The sequence below is a fragment of the Pseudorasbora parva genome, chromosome 12 (genome assembly GCF_024679245.1).
Source record: "Pseudorasbora parva isolate DD20220531a chromosome 12, ASM2467924v1, whole genome shotgun sequence".
Lineage (NCBI taxonomy): Eukaryota > Metazoa > Chordata > Actinopteri > Cypriniformes > Gobionidae > Pseudorasbora > Pseudorasbora parva.
In genome coordinates, this window is record NC_090183.1 from 6,297,701 (window position 1) to 6,322,865 (window position 25,165).

Genomic DNA, 25,165 nt, shown 5'->3' on the forward strand with positions numbered 1-25,165 from the left:
GGTTGGAGGGGAGTGGTTACGCATTTTTAAACGCAAGCCGTCAAACTGACATCAGCTGAGAAGAAACGCAGTTTCCAAACCGGAAGTAACTTTTCATAGCCTGACGTCGTCATACTCAATTCTAGTCTGAGTCAGAATATGAGTCTGATACTGCTCTATTGGGCTGTGATTATGGGGCGTGTTTCAACCGAACCTGGAACGACCTCAATTGGATAGACCAATCAGAGCAACGGAGCGACGCTCTCAAATGTCAACAGAACTCAACTGCACAGTGTTGTCAAGTCAAGGAATGCAAATTTTTAGCAGGGAACCCTGCCAAAAAAACACACATTTTACCCCCCAAACGGCATTTTTTTCCGAAGAAAAAAAATACGAAATACGGAATAATTGTTCACCCTAAGACTTGTAATATGTGCTAACATAGTAAATAAGATTGACTTTAAAAAATAACATATATATAAGGTGATATAACATATATATATATATATATATATATATATATATATATATATATATATATATATATATATATATATATATAATATATATTATTTAGCTTCCCCTTGTTTGTAAAGCATTTTGAGCTACAGCAGTGTGAAGGGGGCCGGGTGAATGAAGTGTATTAGTGTTTAGCTAGAGGGGTAGTTCCACAGAGAACCTTTCAGTGAACAGTTCTAAAAAATAATCATTCTCTTATTGTGAAGAACGTTCTAAAAATCTGAAGAACATTTTCAATCTGAAGAACCTTTTTTGTTTTCATTAAAGTTAATAAAGTAGCTTGGTTTTTAAGAGTGTGTATCTTTTTATGCAACTTTGTGGGAGCCACTCCCATTTTCCTCTGAAATTTTAAACTTATTAGGTAAATTCGTAGAAATAGAGTAGGCTAAACTAGAATATTTGTAAATGGAGGCTGAGAGGCGAGAGAAATGCTGAGCTCCGATACTGCAGTCAGTGTCTCGACCAGGTGAGCGCGTTACCTGATCTTGCCTCTTTCCCTCCACTAGAACTCATTCTAATCAACGAAGCGTTCTCCAGTGCAAGTGATGGACTTCTGACGTGGGCATCCAATCGACCAATCAAAACTGTCTCATTATAATCTGCGGCGCGCGACGTGCTCACTCTCCATGGATTACAATGGGATCGCTGGAGTTTGTCGCGTCGCGTCGCTCGCTTGTAGTGTATCATGTGATAGGGGCTGGAATTTGACACCTCAAGGGTTGAAAACTCATGTGTTTATGGGACTTGATTTTGGCACAGGCTCCTGCGTTTAGAGTAGAGAGCGTCTCCTGAGGAACTACCGCGCGCGGGCTGTCCTGGACCTGAACGCGTCTGATCTTGCGTCTGGGACGGTCAAGACAACCCTAGTTTCTGGTCGCTCTGGGCAATTTTATGTGAAAAACGTGGATGTTCAGAATTATGCATCATCACTACAAGGAGAGGTCGAGAGGAAACATTTTAAGGAATACTGTTTCATTATCTGTGGATTATTTTCACTTGTCAGTTTCTTAATTTATTTCACTCAAGTCCATGACAGGAGAGGTTGATCAGGACAAAAAAGGTAGGTTTCTTTATTTATTGTCTACTTTTTCCTTATTTAATTTGACTCATGTTATAGTAGGGCATTGGTATAAAGTTCGCACCTGTGAGAAATTTTATTAGCCTATAGGCTGACTAGCTACATATTTACATAAATTATTTTTAATTAACAATTCGTAGCTATATATGTATGTATATTATATATTTATGTTGCAGAACCATGCTTACTACCTAATTGTGGCCCTTAGAAAAAAAGCATGTAATTTTTGACATATTATATCAGACATATTTCCGATATAAATTATGTTAATTTAATGTATCCTATGTAATGTTCTTGTTTTAAGTCTTGCTAGTCCCAAAAGCATAATATTCAGAAATCCTTTATCATCACACAATATTCGATTCAAATTATATTTATTTTGTCTAATTTTTCACTGTAAGTATAACGTGTTAACTTTGTTTTTATTTTAAATAGCAGGAGTGAAATTAAATGGTCTTTTTCCTTTTATATTTCCTCTATAAAGCCACGTAAATATACATCAGTTATTCTTGGATCTGTTGAGATCCCAGAATATTAAAGCAAAATAAAAGCTGCTGAACTACAGAATCTCATACAAACATGTTGAAAATGTACATCAAAACACTTAATTAAGTGTATTCCTTTGCTTATTTGACAAGCTTTTTCTCTGCTGACTGAGCCGGTGATTGATTATGGAACTGACAGTAAAAGAGCTGTTTTCCTGTCTGGAAGGGATGAAATCTGGATACAGTTAGAAGAGAATCCCAGGACTGTTTTCTCCACTCTGGGGTCTTATTATGGACATTCGTGATTCGTGAAGTCTTATATATGTCTCTGAAGTCTATATAATCTGCTATGAGATCTTCTTATAATTACAAATTCTCAGTTCTAAAATCTGTATGAATTTGATCTCACTTCTGGTCCAGGTGCATTTTTTCCCATTGCATTATGTTCTATGCTGGAACAAATGAACACCAAACCACAGTCGTCCCTCCTTGTAAGTGTCTTTTCAAAAGATTTTGAATGGAATGTGCAGAGATTCTTACACAGAACCGGTCCCATATGTAGCTTCTATTCCACCCATCTGGATAGATTGGTTGTTGTATTTGTTGAGCAGGCAATATTGCATTTCATTATCAGATAGCAAACACTTCCAAATTGACTGCAGGCTACTCCCTGGTATCCTGTAATCTTCGGATCAAAAATCATTCATTTATTTGTCTGTTGACATGGTTTTATGTGACTAATGCAATTCCTTTCTCTACAGTTGCTTGTTATGTCATGGTGAAAGGTTAAGTAATGCTGAGTCAGTATCATAGTATCATGATGTGCTTTTGGTGGAGTTTTGTGGAACCTCTGTAATATCATAGGTGGGTCTCTTTATTTCATGACCTGCCATGTATTGATGATGAAATGTCTGTAATGTGCTGCGTTGATAAATTGGGTGTGCTTGCACTTAACGCTCAAGTGCCTAAATCACACCTGCTTTAAGAGACACTAATGCAGGCACACAACCCTTTTCAGTTTTACTGTCTGCTGAAAGCTGGAATACCGTTCAATAACTTCTGAACTCTACATTTTTGGAGAATTTCTCACTAGCAATGGAGTTTCCACCTAGACACCGTTTACTGTCTTAGTGGGTCATATAATGGTTCTTCAGGAACCAGATTTAAAAAAATTTTTTTTTTTTTTTTACAAAAATTATAATAATTAATATAGTTATTTTAGAATTGCTATAAAATAGCTTTAAATATAAAATTATTATAAAATAATTATAATTGATTAATAAATTATATTATAATATAAATTATTAAATTCTGTCAATATCAATAATGTGCTAATACAGTGTTTGATTGGACACACACGAAATATATTTCTCCCTTATTAAGACTAAAAAAATAAGTTTGCTATCCTCACTACACTCGAAAAAAAAGGTTCCATCCATAAAGAACCTTAAAGGGTTCTGTGAGGCCGAGGCGTTTCCTATATAGAATTGGGAATCCTATGAATTTTATGGATTTCATTTTAATTAAATAATTTGGTTGTTTTTCATTTTTTATTTTAATGAAATTTTATGAAAGAAAAAGCAGCTTGTAATCATACTTTATCACTAGACACATTGGAAAAAAATAATTAAACATGAAAATATTATACATAGTAAAATATTAAACTGTTCAGGTGTGTTTTCAGTGTCCATTTATTTTTGATGAAGCGACTATAGCAAGTGTAGGTTTCATGACTGTGAGTGCATGTAAACGGGGCAGAACATAAGTGTCAGGCGATCGCACGGGACACAGGAGCGCAGTGGTGTTAGTAAGAATTATGGCCCGCAGTCACCGTGTGGCAGTCCACCGCTGGATAATTTATTACAGGCTCCACTAATGAACTGCCTATAGTTGTGCAATAACGAGAAACACCTTATCCAGGGTCAGAGCAGGGCAGAGGGACACTAGAGCCCATGGAGAGAGGGTCAGATTCTTACATAAAGTTAAACACTAGGTTTGTGTAGCCAGGTTTTTGATATACAGTTTGGTGCACACAATACAGATTGTTTTGGGCAAGAACAGCCCACTTAGACAGGAAGAGACTGTCTGGCTTGTAGGGATATTTGTTTAGGGTTATGTGAAATACACCACGGTAATAGACCATCATGATAGAGAAATGAATAAGTAAGCACAGCAAAAGAAACACCAAAAGTAAAAGTCGCAGAAAATCAAAATTGATGTCCATTAAAAGTTTTGCTCATTGCTCATTTTACAGTTGCTACTAATCGCCTCAAACAGAACCCATCAAGATTTGAGGATACAAACCTGGAAAACTATGGCAGTTTGGTGATTAATTCATCCTTGTAAACATGACTTGGTTTCCAGGAGGACTTATAAAAGAAATCTGTGTCCTTCCTCCCAGAAGTCTGATAAAGTAAAGTTAGAGAGTTCCAGGTTTGTGTATGACATGCAACAGACTCTGAGCTGTGCGAGCCTAAAACTAGTTAAATACTAACTGTTTGGAGGGGGTACTGTAGAGACCAATGTGAACGCAATATGCCTTCTGACCTTTTTAACATAAATGCATCACATTTTATTTGAAGCACCTTCAGGATTTTATTCTATTCAAATCGTGAATCGGTTGTCGGTATTAATATGGATTGTTGAATTTGCTTTCTCTACCATTCATTCATTCATTCATTCATTCATTCATTCATTCATTCATTCATTCATTTCTCTAAAAGAGTAAAAAAAATCCAAATGAGACCACTTTAATGCAATTATTGTTTGTTTTAGACAACAATGAATTCGCTTTCTCCTGAGAAAAATACCTCCATTATCTCACGTGTATATTTTTTAGACGGGAGCTCAGATGCTCAGATTTTAACATTAAAGTCAGAGATCTTAGTATGACCTGAAACATTTCTCATCAAATTCTGCTGCTTACACAATATTAAAAAAGTGGACCTATTATGCCCCGTCTTACATGATTTATTATAAGTCTCAGGTGTCCCAAAAATGTGTCTGTGAAATTTCAGCTCAAAATACCCCATAGATAATTTATTACCATTTTGAAAATGCCCATTTTTGGAAAGAAAAACATGCTGTTTTCATGCATGTATCTTTAAATGCAAATGAACTGCTGTTCCCATCCCACTTTCCAGAAGAGGGTGGAGCCTGTACAGCTTGTACCTAAGATAATCTGCCAAATATCTGTTTTGTTTTGATTATCATCTATATCGTGTCACGCTCACTTGACATTGCAGTTCTTCATCATAATGAACGTTTATTTTCTGCATGCGTTTTAAAGCCGTATCAGTCTAAACTTCGGATACATGGTTTTCTGAGCGGACACACCCAAAGCACAGAGAGCTGGATGTAAATAGCTGGATGTAGCTTTAATAATAATATGTGTCTTGAATGCTGCTATTAATGCTCTGGCGAGGAGATAAACATGCCGGACTGTACAGCTCACTCAAGGCGGGTCTATGCTAATAGGGCGTAGTCTGTCAGCAGTCATGGGCAGGGCCTGTTCATTTTGACGTCACATTGCATAGAAACTCTGAATTACTTATTCTGAGACCCTGCTTATGATTTATGCGTCTTTAAAAAAAAGTGGTGGATTTTTGCCATTAAAGGGTGGTATTGTACACACATTAATGTGTAAACAAAACACCATGTACAAAATCTTTACATAATAGGTCTATTGACTAATTTTGTCTATTTTTATTCATGTATTTCTCATAACTTGAAAAATCAGCATGAATGAATAATTATTTAATTTGCCATGTTTATACAGTGCTTTTCTCTGCACTCGAAACACTTTAAATATGGAAGGAGGGAATCTCCTCAACCATCACCAATGTGCAGCACATCCACCTGGATGATACGACTGCGCCAGAATACCCAACACACACCAGTTTATTGATGAAGCCAGTCAGTATATATGGTTATTATTAGGAGGCCATGATGATGGACAGCAGCCAATGGGAACATTTGGTCAGGATTCTGGGGTTACACCCCTACTCTTTTTCAAAGAACATCCTGGGATTTCTTATGACCATCGAGAGTCAAGACCTCTGTTTAATGTCTCATCCAAAGGATTGTGCTTATTGACAGTATTGTGTCCCCATCGCTATACTGGGGTTTTAGGGTAGGAGGGTCTCTCATCCAGGTACTGTTTAACCCTGCTTAGCTTCAGTGGGCGACCAGGCAAGAGCTGCAGAGTGATAGAAACAGAAGTTGCAATAGTCTTTTCTTCCCTGTTGTGACATATACCTGAGTGAAACATCTTCTAGAACAAGAGCTACGTTTAGGGTGGGACATTTTGTCTGTGGGGAATTGATTGAATAGTTGTGGTTTGCTATTGGTGGATCTCATGTGGGCCCTGCTTTCATCAGAGAAGAGGAGAGATGTCGCTTCAAGAGAGAGGGGAAGATATTCTGATTCAAGATTACGAGGCACACATGAATTTAAAACAATGATGTGCACTGATAAAACATTTTTAAGAAATACTGCAATATTGCATAAAAACAAGATTTGTCGATTTTGTTACTACTGAGATTTGAAAGAGCAACATATTATTGGAAATAAAATGCATCTCTGGGTAAGACTTGAACCTATGAGCTGTAATTTTTGAGTAGCATTGAACAGTTCCAAGGAGTGAAAATGCATTGGGTTTATTCAGCAAACCCATACATGTGGAATGTTCTGTAATGTCATCTGGGTAAACAAATACAAACATTTGTCAGAATACATCTCTTTCTCCCCTTCTCTGTCTATTCTGTCACATGAGTTGAGCTCTAGTCTTCATTATTCCCAATAACACACGTTACCCACCACAGTTTTCTCCTTTGGCTTTTTTTTCTCCAAATGACAACTTGGACCCCACAGAGAATGAACATACACTGCTGAAACGTGTATCTGATTTGTTTCACACACACACACACACACACACACACACACACACACACACACGCATGCTGGATTTTATTATTTGCAAAATGTTATTGATTCATCATGTCAGCGAGCAGGTTCATTTATCTTAATCGAGCGGACAGATGTGTGTATCTGTATACACCACAGAGAAACAAGGAGATGAGAACTAGATTGTGTGTGTGTGTGTGTGTTTAACGAAAGCTCATAACTGGACATCTGGTTCTCCACTGTCACGCTCACACAGAAGTTTCTCAGTAGAGAATCCAAACAGACGCCTCTTCATTTACAGAAACTGAAACGTGTTTAAATTCTGTCAAAATTGTCCTTCCAGAGCAGCTCATCTCTCTTAGTCCACAGACGGGCTTGGATAAAATGTATACATGTCTGATCATCTCTCTGTCTGTCTTATTCACAATAATAGATACTTCTGAAGACTAAAAAATATCCCAGCCATGATAGGCCATTGCTAGATGCATTCTGGGTGGTTGCTTTTCTCTTACACAAAAAGTTACACAATTTAAACGTTTAAAATAGTATAACCAATATTGTGAAATGTTAAAAATATTAATTACTGAAATATAAATATAAAAAAATAAACAAATTGTATTCTATTTTAATATAGTGTAAAATGTAATTTATTACTGCGATCAAAGCTGAATTTTCAGCATAATTCCTCCAGTCTTTAGTGTCACGTGATCTTCAGAAATCATTTTAATATGAGGATTTACTGCTCAAGAAACGTTCTGATTATTATCAATGTGAAACAGTGATTTGATAAATACAAAGTTCAAAAGAACAGTATTTATTTGAAATCTTTTGCATCCTTTGTGACATTGTAAATGTCTTTACTGTCACCTTTGATCAGTTTAATGTATACTTGCCGAATAAAAGTATTCATTTCTTTCCAAGGAAAAAAAAAAGTAGTGTATTTGTTCATGTTTTGCTTTTGGTTTCTTACACTTACATGTAAAATGTAACATGTTAAGTGGCTAATTTATGGTGCGTTCCATCTGTCCTCGGAAGTGGGAAATTCCTAGTTCTGAGCAGGAACTTTTAAATGGAGTCAAGTCCGTCAGATGAATCAAGTCTGATTGGTTGGCACGTGCAGCTCAGCATTAGCATCTCAGTGTGACGGTTTGAAACCAGACACTATCATATCAGTTTCACAGTCTGTCTTTATACATGTTCTCTCTGATATATGCCTGCAGGATGTTGACTCGGGTTTCTTATCATTTGATTTTCACTACATATTTGTTTTAAAAACAATATATATTCCTGTGTCATCACCATTTTGCCACATCAAAACCCTCAGTGGCTTCCTGCATGTTTTGACAACCGTCCGCTGCTCTTTCTTAATTTGAATTTAAAGGAAGTTGCTCAACGGTGAATCATCTCAAACTTATTTACTTCTTTTGATCGGGTGTAGGCGTGTGTGTTTGTGATTTGCTGCTTTGTCACAAATGTTTACTTGTGGACCTTGCTTTTCTCTCCTCGGGTCATAAATTATAGATGGGTGGATGGATGGATGGATACATACATACATACATGCATACATGCATACATGCATACATGTATACATACATACTTTGAACTTCTCTGACCTAAACAGTGACCCCAGAAACAATTTGGACTCCAACTTGACACTTAAAAACGTCTGAATGTTCATGCATTTGGTCATAAAAGGTAAAGACTGCAAATGCTGCAGGACTAATGACACATTTTTTCATTATTTTTGTTCAATGTCTTTAGATATGTTTTTGTGAATTTTAGTGGATGTATTGAAGTCAGTCCTCAAAGTTGTAGAGAATCACAGAAACCATGGACATGTTCTAGTAACGCTTCACAAACTCAGTGTGACGCAATAGGGTCATGTCAACTCAACCAGAGGTCCCCGGCTCAAATTTTAGATTTTGTTCATATTTTTTCTGTATATTAGCCTGGGTGTCAGCCGAACTTAGCCCCGCTCACAACATTTGAAGTCGGGAAGTCGGTCTGGCCTTGATCCGTTGTGGAGTAACTCTCGAATCAGAGCTGTTTCGACTCGAATCTGAGACATCAGGCTAGCTTTAAATGCCAATGGTGACCATTTCATAAACAAAAAAAAGCACTTCTTGTGTTTTTTCCTCAAGTTTGCGTGCCTGTAACTCAAGAAGTATTAAATATATCTTAAAATCGGTTTTGGTTCTAGTTCTTAATACACTTTTATGTTGGTATCTTCATTTTAAAGGCCCCTTATGGTGAAATCCCAGAAATATGGAGATCTTAATGTGGCTCCATGAGTAAATTGGTGACTTTCAAAAATAAATCAGTGGTCAAATAACAAATGTGGGTAACTTTGCATACAGCTGTTACTTTTTTCTTTTAAACTAGAAATGTATATTGTGTTGCAATTGCATAGAACATTCCTGTCATAAATATAATTTTCTGAAGTTGGCATGCCTGTAACTCTAAAAGTATTCAAGATATTAATATTCTTTTAGCCTAACCCTAATCCAAACTTCAGCTTTAACTGCTGTATATGCTTGTAGTTTATAATTAAAGAGTGTGATCAGTGGCTGACTGTCAGCTTTAATATTTCTAACTTTTATGGCACTCATTGAACCTGCTAAACTCTGCAGATTGAGTCAGGGCACACAACAGCTCGCAGCCTTCGGCGATGGCGGGTTACTGAGTGCTGAAAACAGATATTTAAGGCTGCAGATAAAAACATCTCTCTAGGTCTGAATTGTTTTGCTACTTTCATCACATCCTGTGGTTTAATCCTTTCGTTTTATAGCAGCCACCTTTAAATATGTGCAGTCTCTGTGCAGCACGAGAGAGCAATTCACTGTCTGCATGTTTATACATGTTGTCAAGGAAACCCTCTAAGCGATGCGATTAATGATGACATAATGTGAATTTAGGTGAAATGCATTATTACTATAGACATAGTGCCACACAGTCTGGGGTTTCCACAGCATTGCTAGGTGTACTGGGTAGTTGCTAGGTGAAAATCTTCCTATCGCTTAGTTAAGGAGTTTGCAGGAACTCCGAAGGATGTGCTAGAGCATCTGTGGAACATTTCAGGGAAAAGAAAGTGTAAAAAAGGAAGAACAATTGTTGCTTTGGACCAATATTTAGTGTGACAAGCATATTAATAATTATTTTGAATTTAGCACAAATTAGCATATCTATCTATCTATCTATCTATCTATCTATCCATCCATCCATCCATCCATCCATCCATCCATCCATCCATCCATCCATCCATCCATCCATCCATCCATCCATCCATCCATCCATCCATCCATCCATCCATCCATCCATCCATCCATCCATCCAAATATATCTATCTGCAAATTTTTTTTAACAAAATTAAAATTCTCTCATTCATTTATCACCATCATGTCTAACAAGTATATTGATGTTTTCCCTGTAAAATGCAAGATATGAAAATTTGGATATCTCTTTGTACACTGTAAAAAAATATTTAGAAAAAAGTTACCTGGTTGCCTTAAAATTTTGAGTTCATTGAAATTAAAATTTTGAGTTAATACAATGAACATTTTTTGAGATTCGACAACCTTTATTAAAAGATTATTAAAAGATTTTGTAAGCATATTGGGTAATTTTGTGTTTTATTTCTGATGATGCAGTGAAACATGCCAAATAGTGCTATTTTCATAATTTATCAAATTTTGGTTCAGATACAATACTATTTTGAGTTTATATTTATTAAACAAATTTCCTTCATTGTATCAACTCAAATTTTTAATTTCAATAAACTCAAAATTTTAAGGCAACCAGGTTGCTTACTTTTTTAAGTTAAGTTTTTTACAGTGTACAAGGAGTGTTTACAGTAATCCTTCCACCAATGAAATCATATTCAGAAATGCAGAGAAAAGTACTTCTTTAGTAGTACTACTTCTTCTGCATGTATATCAAATGAAATATCTTTTCTTTTTTAGATGGCAAAGGTTGGAGAAGTCCAGAGAAATGCATGGGCGCACCTGCCCGATGTCACCTGAGAAACTGGAAGGTGAGTATTTCTCATATCATTTGGAATGTCGCCTAATAAATAAACACACTCTTTGATGCTGTCTGACATAATATCTCAATCTCTGTTTGGCCTTGGCTTTCCTGTACTACATTACCAAGCGTGTCAGAAGCGTGTTGGTTTGGACTTGTTTGTGTGTCAAGCGCGGTCGATTTTCACTCCGGCTCATCAGATCTTTTCAGCCAGACACCCCAGAGACACTCATTCATTAAAGTCATTCTGAAATATTAACTCGTCAGGATCTACGGCAGTGTTGGGTGTTACTTAAGTAATTAAAGAGGCTGAAGTGATGGCTGTGTAAGATCATTTGCAGCAGGGTGGAGGTCTGCTGTAGTTCTGGTTGGGGGGGTATTCATGTGAATGGGCCGTTCGGACATCACGGATCAGTTTACTCAGGGTTAGGGTTATATAACACAGAGGAGTAATGAGCAGGTTACGACAGCACGGGGAGATTAAGCCTGGGGATGTATGTCATTATATTGCCTACTAGTGATTATTTCTTGTTTTTGTATGTGTTATTGGCTTTCTTTCAGTTCATACGTGCTGTGCCAGTTTTTATGCTGACATAATTTGTTCTTCCTGTAGGTGATGCTGCTGGTGTTTGTTTGTTTTCTGGGTCTGGTTGATGGACATTTCCTGCAGAAGGAGACAGAAGAACCCCGTCCTAGCAAGCCGAGAATCTCTTCAAACCATCCAGAACGTCCAAGATTGGAGAAAGACCTAGATGAGAGGCAGAGCAGAGCACCATGGGCAGGACTGCATGGTCAGTACACTATAGACAGTGTATGGGAAAACCCAGGGCTAGTCGTCATGCTTTTCACTTAAGTGAATGAGTGAATAAACTCTCAAAGCGTTAAAAAAAATTATGCCTGTAGTACTATGAAAGTCTAAAGTCTAAAGTTTATATAATAACAACAAAAATAATTATATATGAACCCACTTTATATTAGGTGGCCTTAACTACTATGTACTAACATGTTAATTAATCATTTGATACAATGCACTTATTGTGTACATACATGTTTTTTCATTGAACTTACATTTAAAAAAATACCTGCATGTAATTACGTCTGTAATTAATTTCTGTAGTTACATTTGTAATTATACAGTTGGTAGTTCCCTTACCCCTAACCCTACCCTTAAACTGACCCACACCACCACACCTGACCCTAACTCTACCCTTAAACTGACCCACACACCACACCTGTCCCTAACTCTACCCTTAAACTGACCCACACCACCACACCTGACCCTAACTCTACCCTTAAACTGACCCACACACCACACCTGTCCCTAACTCTACCCTTAAACTGACCCACACCACCACACCTGACCCTAACTCTACCCTTAAACTGACCCACACCACCACACCTGACCCTAACTCTACCCTTAAACTGACCCACACACCACACCTGTCCCTAACTCTACCCTTAAACTGACCCACACCACCACACCTGACCCTAACTCTACCCTTAAACTGACCCACACCACCACACCTGACCCTAACTCTACCCTTAAACTGACCCACACCACCACACCTGACCCTAACTCTACCCTTAAACTGACCCACACCACCACACCTGACCCTAACTCTACCCTTAAACTGACCCACACACCACACCTGTCCCTAACTCTACCCTTAAACTGACCCACACCACCACACCTGACCCTAACTCTACCCTTAAACTGACCCACACCACCACACCTGACCCTAACTCTACCCTTAAACTGACCCACACCACCACACCTGACCCTAACTCTACCCTTAAACTGACCCACACACCACACCTGTCCTTAACTCTACCCTTAAACTGACCCACACCACCACACCTGTCCCTAACTCTACCCGTATCCCACCTCAATACATGCAAAAGTGCTTTGCAATACAATTTGAACACACACTGTAAAAATTTTTTAAAAAAGTAAGTAACCTGGTTGCCTTAAAATTTTGAGTTTATTAAAATTAAAAATTTGAGTTGATACAATGAAGGAAATTTGTTTAATAAATAGAAACCCCAAATATTTTGTATCTGAACCACATAAAAAAAAATTAATTTCAATGAACTCAAAATTTTAAGGCAACCAGGTAACTTTTTTGCTAAATATTTTTTTTACAGTGCAGTAAGTACATTGGCCCTCATTTATCAATCTTGCGTAGAAACGGGTGTATATGTTGGCGTAAGATTATGCTTACACTCCTCTCACCGCCTGATTTATGAAACTGTGCGCACCTCTGCAATTCAGGTGTACGCAATACTTGCCCTTGATAAATCCCGCGGCTGAAAACGATCGTCATTAGAATAACACGCCCCTATATATTCAAGTCTCCGCCTCTCCCACGCCCTCATTTTACGCCATGGACACACAGAAGACGGCAAAGAAACGAAACTTCTCCGACGTGGAGATCGGGCGCGCTCAATCATCTCTTTAGTCCACTAGTCAGGGCACTGATTAGGACATAAGTCAATGGGCTGACTCCCTGATCAGTGCTCTGACTACTGAACTATTGAGATGATTGAGATGCGCCCATCGAGACCATCACCAGGGAAGTGGAAAAAAACCCGAAATTGTTTTATTTGGGAGTTTAAAGAGTGGGATTAAAGGCGCTCACAAAAACAAAATATGGACCCAAATTACGAGTAGCTACTGTTAGTGTGGGGGTTGAGAAGCGCACTCCAGCAGTTTAAATAGCTGTTTGGATGATAAATGACCATCCCAATGCATTATTTTACAGCACGTTTTGAAACAATTGGCATTTAATTTCGTATCACGGCATGTATTGGGGTGTACAATAGTGATGATGATGTGATGTGGAGTAAGATTCATTCACATTAATAATTACATGACAATTTGTAAGATTCTTCTTATTATTATTATGATTATTATTCTTAATGACGCTTGTTATTTAGAAGAAAATGCCGTTTTTATTGATTTTATTATTATTTAAAAGAAGAAGGCCATTTTTATTATTTTGTCAGTCTGAATTATTTTAGTCCCAGTCCGTGCGCAGCTGCTGAGCCAGGCGGGCCTGAAACGTCAGGTAAAGCGCACAGGCTCGCGACTGGAGGAATACATATGCCTACAGATCAAACATTTTGGTAAAGTCACACAAATTAAACATTGACGTTCATGTTACACAAAAATAAACACTAAATGTTGTTGTTGTGGTTTTTAACAGTGGGTCATATAGCATATCTTGTCAGTGCGTTTTGTGGTGTTAGGAATTGCTTTTCTGCGCATTTTCCCACTAACTCAAACGTGCGTACACCACCTCCTGAGCTGGCGTAGGATTTGAGCGTGCCGTACGCCAACGTCCATATTGATAAATCTCGAAGTCACCGTGGGTTTGGGTGTACGCAAGGTGTACGCTGGAAATTTGGTGTACGCACTTTTGATAAATGAGGGCCATTGTACTTATTTTTTGATGTAAGTACATAGTACTTAAGGCCACCTAATATATATATAGTAAAAAAAGTCCCAGCCTGAAATGTTTAAGTAAACTCGACTTGGATGTTTAAGTTATTTCAACGTAGATTATTTTAAACTGACTTTAAAAAATTAGTTACATCTTGTATAACTTCTAAAAACAAGTTTAACATTTTTTAACTTATTTTGATATATATATATATATATATATATATATATATATATATATATATATATATATATACGTATAGTTAAAGCAATGTAAAAACACATGCTATCATAACTTTTTGAACATATATATATATATATGTATATATACTGTAAAAATAAATGTTCAAAAAGTTATATATGGTGCTGTCAAATCGATTAATTGCGATTATTCGCATCTAACATAGTTACATGGGGAACACATGGCACCAGGATGCACTAGGGGAAGAAGGCAAGCTGGCGGAGGCAGTGTGATAACCAAAGGACAGAATTCACAGATATGATTCACAGGACGATTTTAAGGAACAACATACAATGTACAAAACACTGTTATAGAAAAAAATCACATGTAATTAACAGATATAACTCTTGTGACATCCTCCCCATTTTAACTAGTTCAATTTACAAGCCTCATCCAACTTTGACGTTGTTGCAAAGCTTGTTATTACAATTGGAGACTTTACGGCCATACTCACAGTAAAATTAAGCCATCAACAACACTTGGTGATAGATGTGAGCAATTTCAAAATTATATGTTGTCACAAAGTATATAGGCTGTGTTGCGAGTCGTATTATGTAGCCGATTCTCTATAGCATACAGAAGTTCATTGATGTTGCACCGAAACACATTTTACTACCAACTTTGTCTCCAATTTATCTCTTAAAAGTCCTTGGGAGAAATAGAAGTCACAAATGAGTCAAAAGTTGACATGCAGTAAGCGATTAAAGCTATAAAACAAATGTGGATAGCCAATCATTTAGCATTTTGAAATGTTTGTTCATATTGAGATCTCAATTTCTTTTGTGTTTTTCTGTCATATGGGAAGCCGTCTCAATTAGGGCAGAGGAATGAAATGTGAAACCATGTCTTCTCAGGCTTCTTACTAAGTTACTATTACATTGTCTGTCTAACCTGTCAGAGGTTTGAATCCTTTGGGAAGTCTGGTTTACACTTTCTGTTATCTCTAACACTTCACAAAGCCTTAATGGGTGAATCTCACGAAACCTGTCATGTCCAGGTCATACTTCACCCCCCTGTAGCATAAACACATTTTTAAGTTGATTACTTGAAATTTACTTAAATTATGTCACTTCAACTACCAGAGTTGTAACCCTGTAACCAATTTATTTGATCTATTTCAGTTCAAATGACCAGCTATCATAGAACATACTAACTTAACTTATTTAACATGTATATTTTATGACCAAGTAAGATATTACTAGTAAAACTGCTTAGAGTCAATACTCTTCTGGACAATGGTAACCACAAAAACTTCAACATTACAGAAACTCTTTTAAATGTCAAACATAACATTAATGCTGGGAACTAGACATCCACTGCCTAATTTCAGAAGTTATCAAGACAATTTCATTAAGTTACTACAACCTAATTAATAAAAAAAAAACATACATTTAAGTTTAAATTACAGACAATATTAAGTTGATGTAATGAACAACATTATGACGTCGAAAGATCTCTACAAGATAATATATACAACCAGACATTTATTTAAATTGTGGTAACAGGTCCCCTGAATTTTAGAGTGAGGTTTCATTTTCTTTGTGCAAAATAGGATTTCTTCTTTTATTTAGATTTTATGGGTGAAATGTGACCTGGAAATGTTTATGTACACCGTAACACTATTTCAATGGTCTACTCTAATGATTCTACTAACTATGAGTAACTTTGCAACGACATGTCAACTAACTTTTATTAGTGTATTAGACATGCTTACTAACACTTTATTCTGATGCTCCCCAGACATTCTACTGATTATAGGTAACTTTGCAAGTACATGTCAACTTATTCTACTAACCCTAACCCAACAGTCTACTAATACTCTAATAAGAGTTAGCTGGCATGTTACTTATAGTTAATAGAATGTCAAAAGTGGACTATCAAAATAAAGTGTAAACGTGCACTTTTTCTGCATTTCTACAGAAAAATATTTTTTTAAATGTAAGACGATGTTCTTTTAATCCTGTGATTCTGTGTTATGCCACAATGACGGCTCACGTCTTGCTTAAAGGCAAATTCCTTACAAATTATTGTAGTTTTGTTCATTTCCTTATGTTCAGTCAATATAAAATAGCTATCTGCTGTGCACATAATAATATGGAAACACAAGTGGAATGCAAACTTACCATGAGTGTCTCTTGTGAAGACATGCACTACACATACAGACCTAAATGATATTGCCTGATTTCTCTTTAATAAGCCCTTGATCTTCTGACGTTTGATGCTGACATGTCCGTGCTAACATAAAGATATTTCTTTGTGCAATATGATAAACAAGATCAACATTGGCTGAGCCACATGTTGAGCCACAGTTGACATGTTGGGCAAACAAACAGAGCAATGTTTTTATTGAGTTACAGGATCAGTGTTTACACTGTTCAGGAAGTCAACCGTGATGTGGTCCATTTCAAAGCCACTGATTTAGACAGCCTGAATAATAATCATGTTATTTTTAATGAGTAAAAAAAAAAAAAAAAACTTTTGTAAGCTTTAGTATAAATTCCATCAAACTGAATAAAACATTTTGTATAAATCTTTTCTGTTTATATGATTCATATTCATAATTTCTTTTAACTTACTAATACAAATCGCATAAACTCAAATGCTCAGTATACCTTGTTCCATTAAGATGCCACTTCAGTCAAAAATTAGATAACGATACTGAGTGAATGCTCTCCTTGTAACCCCTACTGCTCGGACCGGGACTCGAACCCGGGTCCGCCGGCATGAGAGTCTGACGCTCTAACAAGGAGGCTAAAGGCTGCAATCTCTAACATCAGTCGCTAGAGCGTCTCTTGAGGTCAGAGGAGTGAGGTTTACTCGCACAGCAACTTCTACTAGCTGGCCTCCGTTACACTCACCCCCCTAAACCTCACTCCCATCCGGGTCACGGCACCAATGTAACCCCTACTGATCGGACCGGGACTCGAACCCCGGTCTGCCAGCATGAGAGTCGGACGCTCTAACAAGGAGGCTAAAGGCTGCAATCTCTAACATCAGTCGCTAGAGCGTCTCTTGAGGTCAGAGGAGTGAGGTTTACTCGCACAGCAACTTCTACTAGCTGGCCTCCGTTACACTCACCCCCCTAAACCTCACTCCCATCCGGGTCACGGCACCAATGTAACCCCTACTGATCGGACCGGGACTCGAACCCCGGTCTGCCAGCATGAGAGTCGGACGCTCTAACAAGGAGGCTAAAGGCTGCAACCTCTAACATCAGTCGCTAGAGCGTCTCTTGAGGTCAGAGGAGTGAGGTTTACTCGCACAGCAACTTCTACTAGCTGGCCTCCGTTACATCCGCATATATTATAAGTTCATAAAATACTTTCACTTCAAACCCCACTAAATACCAGCCTCAGCACTTCTACATTCAGAAGTACCAGTACTTAGCTACAAACCTACACATAAGAGCCTGACAAAAATGCTTATTTTAAAGAAAAACGTCAGGCGGACTTCAAATAATATTCTACCACCGTACCACTAGGGAATTTGATTTTTTATAGCAGGTCTATGTATTTCTTTACTAATGCAAAGAATCTCGGGACTCAAGTATTGTTTTTAAATACCCCAACAATAGATTATTTCGTAACTAGAATTAGACCTAATTTCATTCACTATTCTGTTTCTTTATATGTGTGTGTGTGTGTGTGTGCGTGTGCGTGTGCATGTGTGTGTGTGTGTGTGTGTGTGTGGATACATGGATATGGCCTTGGGTAAATATTTTGTTTTGGGTGTAATATTATTTAAGGTGCAGACAGTGTAAATATGCAATTAAGTCGATCTGAAGTCGATGAGGCAGACACATTCCCGTTTTTCACCTGTTTTATTTAGTCTCTGTCCTAAATTCTTCGAGGGGGGTCTATGGGTGGGTTAATGTATGGGTTTTTTCTGATTTTTTGATGTAATGGACAAAATAAGCTTGCAGAGTACACATATGAACACGCCCAGAGCAGAAAATCATACGGAGAGCGGCAGCTTTAGTTTCTGCTTTGACAGACACAAGACCACAGCGAACACTGTAAGTGTGTGTTAGAAATCAGAAATGCTGAGAGAACATTGTGCTTGGTACGTTTTTCTTCTTCAAACCAAACATGTTTTTTCCGCCAGTTGAAATTTTGTCTGTCTAGCTCGCTTCCCATGTTTAAGCATTAGGTCAGTAGCGGAGAGTAGGTGTCTTTTGTGGCTGTTTGAATGCATTTGACCACATGAGCGTCTAAAACGCATCTTAATACCAAGACTAAACAGGCCCTAAGAAAACCCCTTCTGGTAGTTTCAGTAGGACGACAAGTAGTAGAGGCATTTTCTGTGTGGTTTACTTGGGATTAGGGAAAGTTTTTCAGTACAAACAATGACACACTTCACCTTGAAGAGGCACACAGATGTTGTACAGTATTCTAGTTTTCACACCCAGTATATTTGACATGTTTTCCCCAGCCCATGCATGCAATAGAATAATCTCAGTATTTTCTTTCTTATCAATTTTGTGTTCGACTTCAAATAATCCAAAGCTCCTCTGCAGGTTTTAACACAGCAAATTGCTCCCTTGGAAGCTAATTACCGCAGTCTTAGCCTGGAGAAAGTTTGAATCATATTCTAAGGTTCTTCTTACCTTGTGACTTTAAACAACACTCTGTAAACATGATGTGGCATGTTGTGGGATGTTTTCAATGCTGCACGCTGCAGTTGCATGAGTTACAGTACAACAATTGTCCAGAGCAGTGGCAGTAACAGCAGGAGGAATTTCACGCTGTGTTGATCTCGCAGGAGAGACATGCACCGTTACACAATCAGCTGTTGAGGTGTGAACCAGGGCCACTAGTGTTATCACCTTTTTAAATGCCAGTGTTAAATTACAGTGGGTGGATGTGCTTTGTGCTGTCAGGAATGGAGACTATTTTAATGCATCAGAGCCACGTGCCAGAAGCTCTATTCTCTGGGGAAATAGTTCACCTAAAAATCATTTGCTCATGCCAGTGTCATTCCAAACCCGGATGGCTTTCTATCTTTTGTGGAAGACAAAAGGTGATTTTTGTTTGTGTGTGATCCTGTCCACTATGATCCATATAATGAGGGACAGGTGCTGTCAAGATGACAAAGAACACCAAAGTAGTAATAGTCAATGCAAACTTTTAACATTTGCAAGTGAGAATAGAACAGGAGCAAAAATGCATTGAAAATATTGCTCTCCACTGTATATGTCAAATCCATTATGGTTCCATTAGATATGTAGCATTAGGTTTCTTCTTCTTGTCACCAAATGTTATTTGGATTAAAATGGTTGAATGAATGTTTTTGAATTTGATTGAATGAATGATTCGTCATTCATAAAAAGTCACTCGTCAGCACCTGTTGGGCTGTAAAAATAAATAAATAAATAAATAAAAAACACGGTTTCATTTGAGAAAACTCAAAAAATGTAGTAAACTCCCACTAACTGGCCATAAAATGTTCCTTTATTTAATTCTTGATGTAATGGCAACTTTTTCTACATTTGGTAGGTCAGTAAACCATTAGAGTTTGTTGGCAAAATGTGATGCAGAAATATTCCAAGTGATGTTAAACTGATACATGCTGCTCGACCAATCAGATTCAAGGGCCAGAACTTAGTCTTGCATCATTAATGTTCGTTTTGGTATGGAGTAGACCAAATTTACCTAAATTATATAGAAAAGCGCGGCCAAAATATTCTTCAGAAATTGCATTTTGTGTCACCGAGAAATACAAACGGGTTTGTAACAAAATAAGTAATGATGAAAGATTCATTCATGTTTGTTCACACACTCTGTGGTCAGTTCTACTATCAGCTTATGCTTTCTGACTCCTTAGACCCGTCACTGGCCGAAGAAGGTGAGGGTCATCGAATCCGGTGGCAGCGCTCCTCTACCAACACCTCCAGTTTGAGGAAATCTCCTAAGAACCGCAAGGAACGTCGCAACCGTACGCGAGGCCGGAGCAACCAGGACTGTCGTTTGGAGAGGAAGGAGATGAAGGTGCGTGATCTCGGCCTCGGTTACGACTCGGACGAGATCGTGCTGTTTAAGTACTGTGTGGGGACGTGCATGAGCGCCCGTAAGAACTACGACCTGGCCCTGAAAGTGCTAACAGATAACGGCAGCGTTCCAAGCCGTAAAGTGAGCACTCACCCCTGCTGCAGACCGACGCGTTTCGAGACCGTCTCTTTCATGGATGCCCAGACGAGCTGGCAAACCATCAAATGGCTTTCAGCAGCTAACTGCAGCTGTGTGGGATGAGAGAAAACGAGGAAACACAGCCGGTAAAGTCAATCCAAAGCTCCGGTGTAGAAAGAGAGATTTCCAGTGCAAGAAATCGGTGATGCATCGTACAGCGCTCCTGGTGACGAGAGCTACACCGGTGCAATGGATCTGCCACCGTGAGCACAGGAACCACAGGAATAAAGGACGTCCTGCAGGGTAACAGTCAGAGGAAAGCGGTAGAGGTCTGTATCGTCTGACCTCGGAGAGCTAAAAACTACTTGTGAAGTGAGTCCTCAGATACAGTATCTGCTCCGGTTCTGCACGGAAAGTTCGTGAAAAGTAACTTGAAGGCCTACTTTTCACATTATCTGCCTCTAGGCGTCATGAGATTGAGTATTCAGTGTGATTTAAGAATGACATGAATACCATGAAGGTTCATTTTAACACAACAAAAGGTGCTTTAATTCACTTATCAGCAGCATGTGTGATTATTATACACACACTTTCCTTAAGCCAAGAGCACACTACAAGACTGAAGCACATCGCCTTTGCGGGCCGTTTATGATAAAATGTTCCAAACACAGCACGCAGCATTTCTCCGTTTTGCAGGCCGGTTCTGAATGCTAAGTCGTGCCTTTGTGCGTCTGAACCGGCTTTTGAGATAGATGAAATCGTGCTCGATTACACTGCATATCTGGACGCACGCCCAGTTATAACGCTCTCCTCCATCATCTGATCATCATTAGATGAATTACTGCTGCCATGATCGCTAGGAAATGTACACAAACTATTTTTAACTCTTTTCAACTCTTTTCGCTTTTAAACAAAATTCGGCCTGCTTTCCATATGCAGTACAAGCTCAAGCGTTGGATTTTGTGAATAATGTATTATTCTAAAATAAGCTTGTTTTACATTACAAAAGACAATGACCAAATTTACAATACTGTTCAAAAGTTTGGCTTCAGTAAAAAATGAATACTTTTATTCAGTAAGGATGCTTTCAATTGACAGTAAAGACATTTATAATGTTACAAAAGATTTGTGTCTCGAATAAATGCTGTTCTTTCAAACTTTCCATTCATCAAAGAATTTTTTTTTATCATGGTATCGACAACATTTCGACATTGATAATAACAGTGTTGGGGAAAGTTACTTTGAAAAGTAGTGCATTAAAATATTGTGTTACACCCTTAAAAAATAACTAATTATGTTACTTTGTTACTTTTTTTATTTTTTATTAAGTAATGCGTTGTTAATTTTGCCCTGTGCTGGCCTTGTTTTTTGTTTGTTTTTATAACAAAAAATATTTTGGGGAAAATGTAAAAAAGTAAAATATTTTGGGGGAAATGTAAAAAAGTAAAATATTTTGTATAATGCGTGAAAGTTACTAGTAAAAGTAATTGATTACGTAACTCATGTAATGTGTAGACCCAACATTAATAGGTAATGATGCTGAAAATTCAGCTTTGAGCGCAGGAATAAATTACATTTTACAATATTTCACATAGAAAACTATGGAAACTAATTTCTGCTACAGAATAAAAAATAAAAAACGTAATGAAAGTTTTCTCAGAATTGTGTAGAGAATTAAACTCGATAGTATAAATAAATATATAAAAGTTTTTTTTTGTTTTTTATTCAGTGGCAAAACAAGAAAACATTTTAAATTGTAATAATATTTGACATATACTACTGTTTTACTGTAGTTTTGTTCAAATAAATGCAGTCTTGGTGAGCAGATGAGATTTCTTTCAAAAGCATTTAAAAATCATACTGTCCCCAAACTTTTGAATACAAATACTTATTGTGCAATCAAACTGGATTGCGGATGGTTAGTGAATGAGATGCATGTTTTTGCAAGCGGAATTATGTAGCGAATTCACTGTGTGTTTCAATTGCTCAGGTTGACTTGTGAAGGTCTTGTAATGTGCCCTTGGCGTTACACACTCGCACAAACACAACCGACCACACAGACAGCTAACCAGTTATCCTGATGCCACATTCAGAAACCTCTACTAGTGAGATTTCAAGAAATACCTCTTTAATTTATAATAGCTTTTTTTTTTTCAACAGATTGATCAGCATTGTTATTTTTGTTTCACTGCTTGAGTGAATGTCTTATGGACTGGATAATTCACTGGATAGACGTACAGTCTGTTCATGAGGTAGTTCTGTCTTCAGGTCTTGGGTCATGTTTTACAACCCATGTTTTCCAGAGCTTTTTGTTCATCAGAGTCAGTTCAAATAAACAATGCCCTGTCTGAAGTTCATCACACGCAGCACTATACCGGTTTACCAAATTGTATTTCCATTGAGACATTTCACAATTTTGTTCTATGTTTTTGGGTGTTGACTTATTGTATGTGCAAGGTGAATAGAGAGAGAGAGAGAGAGAGAGAGAGAGAGAGAGAGAGAGAGAGAGAGAGAGAGAGAGAGAGAGATAGAGATAGATAGATAGATAGATAGATAGATAGATAGATAGATAGATAGATAGATAGATAGATAGATAGATAGATAGATAGATAGATAGATAGATAGATAGAGCTCTGTAATCGACAGTCACACGGTACTATTCCTCTTCTCACAGTTACTGTATTAATCTCATGGATAACTTTAACTTTTGCTTGTATATCACGTGTAACGTTCTCAAAGACACTATTACTACCCGTGAACTCATGGGTTCATGGGCGCTCAAGAACACGTCTGGATCATGTTTCACCCAGAATTCAACAGAAATATACAGGATTTGATTTTGTTTTCTGGAAATTTTGCCAACATTTATAAAATTATTTTCATGATCATATATATATTGTAAATAAATTATAAAATAAAATATAATATAAAATAAAATTAACATTAACTGAAATAAAAATTATATAAAAAATTTGTTTTTTATTTTATTTCAGCACTTCCAACTTTCATTTTGTTTAACTTAAACTAAAAAAAAAAAAACGTGGAAAAGACACAAAATTATTTTAACTGAAATAAAAATGAAAACTGAAAATATAAAATAAAGTCTAATTCAAAATCAATACTAATTAAAAACTATCAGTTATAATTAAATAGCGCTGGTGTTCATACATTTCGTCAGTAGAAACATAAATTCCTGTTTTGAGCCAATGATGAGGACTTAAAGTGAACAGAGCTAGAAAAAATAATATAATATGTAGCTGAATAAATGTGAATAAATAAATAAATAAATAAATATATAGATTAGATTTTATTGTACATGATGTTTTATTTCCGCATGATTTCTTTTCTGTTTGATTTGACGGTTAAATGTGACCAGGACGTGTCGTCATGAGCTTCACCCAGTTATACTCAAAACATTTTATTACTAAGGAATTTGCAAAATCATAAATTCCCTTTATGTTACTGCCTTTGAATGTAACAGGGATTTTATCAAATGTTTTGTATTGATATTAAGTAATCGATTAATAGAAAACCTCATACAATAGACATTAGTTTAACCTGTTTTGTTAGATGACTTGCAGTGTTTTTGCCCTGTTTTTATCTGCATTTCTGTGTTTTGACTCATAGATCGTTGATCTAGTAGATTATCAATTTTTTTTCCAACATTTGAAAGATGTCAGATTGGGCAAAGCTTTCTTCATCATGTCATGTTCTTCACAGTAATGTTGTTGTGCTAATCGGGGACCTTTTGGTCAGTTTTGAGTTGTGCTCCTCTGAGATCTGAGGAAAGCCAGGTTTTATTGTATGTGTTTGTAGTCTTGAACTGCTCCTCTTGTTTCCCAGCAGCGCAGTGAACTCTTTTCCTCAAGGATGACATCATTTTACCCTTTGGATGCTATGCATCCCCTGCTTTATTTAAGGGAAATTACTGCTATTGTTTGATGTATTTATTGTAGTTTTTTTTTTTTTTTGTGTGTACATGTTATCATAATTATATTTTTTATTATTTATAAAGTGTATATACCTGGAATTTATTGCTCAGATTTTTATACAGATGATGCATTTAAAGAGAAATACATTTTACCTTGTGTGCCACGTGCTTATTTTGTGTTTTGCTTTGCACCAACATTTCCATCACAGCTTCTCTGTGCTCTCGCATTGAGCTCTATGTAACTTTTCCTCAGTCAGTGTCAGTTTGACTTCTGTTCTTAACCCCTGTATAAATAACCCGACTGCGCCATCAAGTGGACGGTGGAAGCGGAAGTTCGGTTTAGTTAGTAGCATTTTTGGGTAAGTTACCCTAATCAAGAAATGAATTACTAGCTACCAATTAATTCTTCAGCAGTGTAATTAGATAACCTTTCTCTCTAA

General features: G+C 37.1%; 1 protein-coding gene across 1 annotated transcript; it reads left to right on the forward strand.

Moving 5' to 3' along the window:
• The first annotated feature begins 1,303 nt into the window (after positions 1-1,303).
• LOC137093435 (neurturin) lies at positions 1,304-22,366 on the forward strand. Its single transcript, XM_067458246.1, has 4 exons — positions 1,304-1,558; positions 10,926-10,996; positions 11,600-11,777; positions 20,493-22,366. The coding sequence occupies exons 1-4, from the start codon at positions 1,528-1,530 to the stop codon at positions 20,915-20,917; spliced, it is 705 nt and encodes a 234-aa protein (XP_067314347.1). The 5' UTR covers positions 1,304-1,527; the 3' UTR covers positions 20,918-22,366.
• The last annotated feature ends 2,799 nt before the right edge of the window (positions 22,367-25,165 follow it).

What these genes read in the sequence shown, in the direction of transcription:
- LOC137093435 (XM_067458246.1), top strand. Translation starts at nt 1,528, where the DNA reads ATGACAGGAGAGGTTGATCAGGACAAAAAAG. An exon ending in GGTTGATCAGGACAAAAAAG is followed by an intron (nt 1,559 to 10,925) that starts GTAGGTTTCTTT and finishes TTTCTTTTTTAG; the next exon opens with ATGGCAAAGGTTGGAGAAGT. An exon ending in ACCATGGGCAGGACTGCATG is followed by an intron (nt 11,778 to 20,492) that starts GTCAGTACACTA and finishes CTGACTCCTTAG; the next exon opens with ACCCGTCACTGGCCGAAGAA.